At 36.2% G+C, this 6,181-nt stretch overlaps 1 protein-coding gene across 2 annotated transcripts in view; it reads left to right on the top strand.

Annotated features, from left to right (window-relative positions):
- LOC107722776 (protein spinster homolog 2) overlaps positions 1–5,923 on the top strand; it is an 83,391-nt gene extending 77,468 nt beyond the window's left edge. For both annotated transcript variants that reach the window (XM_016531248.1, XM_016531247.1), the window contains 2 exons: positions 450–486; positions 3,157–5,923. In XM_016531248.1, coding sequence (XP_016386734.1) covers positions 450–485 — 36 coding nt within the window. In that variant the 3' untranslated portion in view covers position 486; positions 3,157–5,923. The remainder of the gene's footprint in view (positions 1–449; positions 487–3,156) is intronic.
- The last annotated feature ends 258 nt before the right edge of the window (positions 5,924–6,181 follow it).

Below are 6,181 nucleotides of genomic sequence, written 5' to 3'. Positions count from 1 at the left end.
ATATATATATATATATATATATATATATATCTTATCATATTATCTGGAGGATATTTGATGTGCATTAAGTTCTACCCACTATTAGGAGTAATGTAAGTTGAGCAAATCTTTAAAAAAACAAAACTTTTTTTACTTCTTACACCAGGGCTGTAAAAATAATTGAGAGTAATCTCATAATTTCCAACCAGCATAAAGCAAGCAAAACAACATCAAATTTGGTAAATTTGTTAAAACAATTGTCTTAAACATTTTTAATTAATATCTTTAGTTTACTTTGATAACCCTACAAAATACATTAAGGACAATAAGCAACCCAGTTTGAAAACCCCTCCATTAAGAGATCCTGCTGATGTGTGGTGTACAAATAATGAAAAGCATTGCACAAATACTGTATCCACACTATTTTTTCCCTCATTATTCAGTTTTTTCTTTTTCTTTTATTTCTCCAGAGTAAGCCAGCTTTCCCGACCGCCGTCCACAGTTAAGGTAAGATCTCAAATTCCTGCAAGTCTTCAAGAAAGACCCCCACCCCCCACTGCCCCCCACTTATTCCTGTTATAAAGTGTTATCCTGGTGATCTTTCAAAATAGAGAATACAATGGTTAAAGCTTATTTATGAGAAGGTATTCTGGACTGTAAGGGGAGAAATCATTACATATTACCTTTATGAAATTCCAGAGCTGCACACTTAACCTTTATTTACCCTTTGTTTTACACATTGAAGTCTTTGTGCATCAGAATAGAATAGAATAGAATAGAATAGAATGTATGAAATTGGCTTTGAGCTCATAGTAGCATCACCTTTTCATTATAATACAAATTTTGAGTAGTTTTTTGAGTGACCAGGTTATTTCATCTGCTGATAATCTCAAATCTGGCTCCTCTTCAAGCTTCTGTTCCTGCCCCCTTCCCCTCTTTCTCTTATCAGCCTCTCACACTCACTGTTATGAGCCTGTTTGTATAATTACCATGACTTTGTATGCCCTAAAAGAACAGCAAAGCATCAAAAGAAAGAGCAAGAAAACATCTAACAACATCAGAAAATAGGCTTCCCTGGTTGTCAGTTTTTTAGGTGGAGGATAATGTGAATGGGAGCAGTACACTAAAAATAACTAGTCCCCCAACTATTGGACTGAGAGGGTGGATTGTAACCGTTAAACGTGGTCATGTATTTTTGTTCTGCAGACAGGCTGTCCCAAGTTAGCTGTCCTACTCCTCTACAGCACCCTTCACTTTCTAATTAGCAATACTACCTCTCTTTTTTAAGTTAACAGCCTAAACTGACTGCAGTTTAACAAGAGATCAATGAAATATCTCCGGTTGGACGCAGCGTAAACCGTGGCCTTGAGGGTTAGCCAGTCAGAGGCATATAAATTAGCATAAATGAGTGCGTGATGGCAAGACATATTGCCTCAGACACTTATATAAATGGGAGAAGCTCTCTGATCAATAGGGATCAAAGCACAAAGTGGAGAGGAAACCGCAGAGTTACGTAACAGACGGACACCCACATACCTGCTATTAGAAAAGGAATTATGAGGAGGCACGGTGATGTGACAGCGGGAGTATGGGAAAAATCACTATTGTGACATTAGCCTTGATTAGGGCTAAAGATTTCAGACAGGAAGGGCTTGCAACCAAAGCAATGAGAAGATATTAGAGAGAACAAATGAGAGATGAAAAGGGAAAGCAATGGAGAAATGGACCGCTGCCCTGGGATTATAAAGCAGATAGAGGACGTGCTTATCTGCAAGAGATACTGCATAGTGAGCGCTTAAATCTAGTGGACAGATAATGGCATGATGACAAAATGGGAGAGTCTTCTCCATAAAAAGCTGGTCTTTAGAGAACATCTTCTAATTAACATGTTACCACAACAAGATATGTCCTTCAGCCATTCACACTTTGGGCAGTTTAACATGTTTGGATTTCCTTAATACATATTCTATTCAATAAGAGCTGATAGGAGTATGCAACCGTTTAAAAAATTGTGGTTGGTAAGACTGATTATTTATTTATTCATTTAATTTCATTTAAGTCTCTTATGGTCATAAAGGCTACAAATATTTGTTCAAAAATACAGTAAAACAGTAACATTGTGAAATATAAATTAAGCATTTTCTATTTTAATATATTGTAAAATTATTCCTGTGATGGCAAAGCTGAATTTTCAGCAGCCATTACTCTAGATGTGAGTGTCACATAATCCTTGAGAAATAAAATGCTGATTTGGAGCTCAAGAAACATTTTTTTTTATTATTATCAATGTTGAAAACAGCTGTGCTGCTTAATATTTTTGTGGAAACCATGATCCATTTTTTCAGGATTCTTTGATGAATTTTGCAATCTTTTAGAATATTCTAAATGTCTTTCTGATCAATTTAATGTGTGAATCAATAACTTTTTGGAGAAAACTTCTGAACAGTAGGTGTAGTAGCGTATAGTCCCAATGAGATCAGTCCAAAGAGCCCTCTGGAGCTGCAATAACCCAAACCACAACAGTCTGCACTGCACAGATAAAGCGTTCTCCATGTGAAATTAACAGGGCTGTATTACATAAATCTGCAGGTTTAAATAAAAAAGTCAATCCCCTTGTCAGGTCCATAATTACTGAATTGTCACTGGGTATTAGTGTGTGTTATGACACAATGAAGAAAACAATGGTTTGTTTAATATAGTAGAGGAGCTTCTAGGCCAGATTATTTGTGGCATAATGATAGACAAATCCCAAACAAGACCCTGGATGCTCCGTAAACGTCATGATTTTGCGATTATCTGAGCATAATGCTCTAGTAGTTAACATTTTTAGTTATGTTGCATGAGCCAGATATCATCTTACAGTACTGTTGTACTCTGTATTTCCTCTCTCTACCAAATTAAAATGAGACTGAATAAAATAATTGTCAAGTTTGTGACAGACACATATTGTGATGTCAGTGGGGCAGCTGTGCGAAGCTTACAGAAGCTCTGGTTGCAGTGTGTGTGTGAGGATGGGGGTTGGTTTACCTCACTAGCAGCACCACACAGATGGCTCAATGGGTCCTGAGTTATAATAATCAAAATGAAACATCCTGATACAAGGATGTTATTGCTCCATGTTTTATTCAACAACTACAAACAGAGACTGACCCGTCTTTGTCTTTTTCATTCCCTCAGGTTACCAAATGAGAAGAGGCTGCAGCAATGAAGAAAATGTGGGGTGAAAATATGGACAAGTAGAGGAAGAAAAACAGAAGGAATAAAACTAGCAGCTAGCTCACTATACGCACACTCAATATACTCTCAGATCACCGCTATCATATCTTCTCTGTTTTTTTGTCCCATTCTGTGAAGGCCGTTCTGAATTCGAGTTCTGAATTGCTTGCCCTAGCAAACCTTCAGCTGGCAAGAGGTCAGCCAGTCAGCAACTGGTGTGCAGCTATTAATGATGTATATAAAGAGCCACATGGGTGTTCGGAAGAGGGTGCCATACTACTGAACACAGCACGGACACACGCTCCCGTCCTGTCACGCTGCCTGTCGAGCTGCACCAAGTGCCATAGCATCACATTCCTAATGGGGACCAGTACCAATGATGCTCACAGCCAGCGAGGGGCTCGCCAATACGCCAAAATCCCCAAAAATCTGTAAACACAGAACTGTAGGAATCACACGCATCACATCACATCCCCAATAAAAACAAACTACACGGTGAGCCCTGCCTTAAGAAATCTGGCAGAGGCACAGGTCTGGTCCCTGGTCACTTTTCTTTGCTTACTATTAAATGTGTTTTTCCATTCTTTTTCTTAGCACTTACCATTCTAATGCAGTGCCAGTGAAATCATGCAGCCAACCATGACACCTGAGACCGTTGAAATCGATCGTTATCTTTTCTCTTCTTGCTCTGACTGTGTTTTTACAAATGAATCTGGAGGGACTTTATAAACTATAGCTGAAAGGGACACTGGATTGTAAATATCTTTTTATAATGAAGAAACAACATGTAAATGCTTTCATACTGAACTTTACTGAAGGAGTCTGCCTGGATAAATCGCATAGTACGCCCGAGAGGAGAGCAGAAATACTGAAAAATGTTAACAAGTGAACAAAGCCAAGGTTATCGTCTCTTGTCTAGTGTTTTTCAGTGAGGAATTCCTTCCGCAGTGCCGGGTTACCCACCCAGGCAGGCAAACCTTCATTTTAACTGCGGATAAGATTCACACAAGCTCAGTCCATAAGAATGAAAGTCTTTGTATGTTGGCTTACCTTGGTCATTTGGTTTTACATATCCCTTTACTGGAAAAGAAGAGGCAGAAATGATCATAGTGCATTGCAGCCAAGTTAATTACCTACACTGCAATCCATCCATTTTCAGAGGTTAAGATAATTTTTTTTTGTTTTTTTTTTTAGATTCTGTGAATTTTGTGGAGGTTTTTTTTAAAGCAGAAAACAGATATTTGAATATGTTGCATACACTAAGAAAAGCACTTTGCTTTTCACTGAGTAGTCATGAATATGAAGAGATAAAGCTGGAGGGTAAAATTGCAGAAAATATCGATTTTCGCTGTTATTGAACTGTGTAGTTTCGCTTCAGAATATAATTTGTAATATATGCAATTTAAAAGAAGATTTGATCCCTAACAAACCTGAAAGCTTTGACAGTGGCAATAATTTGTATATCCTGATATTTAGCAAGATTTTCTTAGAGCACACACACACACCACTGTCACTTTTTTGCAACTTGGTGTTACCAAATCTGTCTGCGTCTGAAGCCGTTTGCATGTAAATCTGTGTTTCCATCTTGAGAAAAGCACCTTGCCTATAGATTGAAGTGGAAAAAAGACGATCTGTGTTTTGAAAGTCTGACTTAACGTATCATGTGAAATTAACGTCCTTATTTGCCAGTCATATCCTTTTAGCTTTCATCATGCCAGGTGAAAAGCCTTTGAATGTGATTCTTATCTTAAATTTAAATCTTAATGAAGCTTTTGTATTATTATTATTATTATTATTATTATTCTTTTACATGTCTTTTTACAAATATGAGTTTTATATATAAACACTATAAAGATAAACTATATTATGCAGCAATTTTAATATATTGTAAACTGCTTTGATGCAATGTATTTATTACGTTTTTGATTTGTTTATTTGCAACACTTGCTGATAAGATGGAATAAGGGAAAAATAATGTCATAGATATTATGTACAGTTCTGTTTTTGTTTAACCATTTGAAGAATCTCTCAGTTGTTCATCTCAGAGAACTGTTTTCACAAGAGCCAATTATTTTACTGGTTCACACACACAGCATGATTTACACTTATACAAAAGTACATGTATTGTGTATCAACATGTTTCTTAGACCAATGAACTGATACTTTACCTGATTTATTTTGCACAAGCAACTGGGTGTGTGAATAATGTGCTGATCAGGGGGTTTTCTCTTACTGTCTAATTCAATAGTTCTACACTGGCATTTTGTAAGTGCTAGCTTTGAGGGATTATTACCCATTCACTGCCTGGCTACTAGCTTATTTAAAAAAAAAGTTATTTTACATGCTGTCAATGATTATATGACTATTTGTTTATTTGTTTGTTGAAAGGCAATGCTCACGGTGATCTGGATGGGATGAACGACTGGCTTAATATTTGTAAGGCCGAGTTCATTTTATCAACAAAATTCTACTGCTAATGTGCAGTTTTATGAGATCATTTTAATTGCTGAATCGTGAGAGTTGAGTATTTCAGATTGCACATTTTCTTGTCATACAAGAATTCTGTAAAGATGAACCTATTTCTGATGTCAAGCAGAAATTAAAAGGTGATTTTATTTTTTAGAGCAAGTGTGATTATAAAGAAAAGTATCTAGGACGTTTACTGTGATGCTCCCACAGGGATATACACCTATATGTAACTGATCAAAATAAACTTATTTAATCAAAACAGAGCAATATGGTGTCTTTTTTTACATTATTCACCACAAGTGCATTTGATTTGTCATTCGTTAATGCTATGCATTAGGTATCATGGCCTAACAATGAACAACCATTTTCACAGAATTCATTAATCTCTCGATTTCTATTTTTTTAAATACCCCATTATTCATTGTTAATTTGTTTATAATACATTGACTTAAGTCAATTTATATTACATGAAATTTTAAAAATGTCAGATTATGGTCAGTAGGACCTTGCTTTTGGA

The sequence above is a fragment of the Sinocyclocheilus rhinocerous genome, unplaced genomic scaffold (genome assembly GCF_001515625.1).
Source record: "Sinocyclocheilus rhinocerous isolate Xijiao unplaced genomic scaffold, SAMN03320098_v1.1 scaffold544, whole genome shotgun sequence".
In the NCBI taxonomy this organism is placed as follows: Eukaryota; Metazoa; Chordata; class Actinopteri; order Cypriniformes; family Cyprinidae; genus Sinocyclocheilus; species Sinocyclocheilus rhinocerous.
Note: the sequence above shows the minus strand (reverse complement) of the source record. Positions and strands in the feature narration are given on the sequence as shown.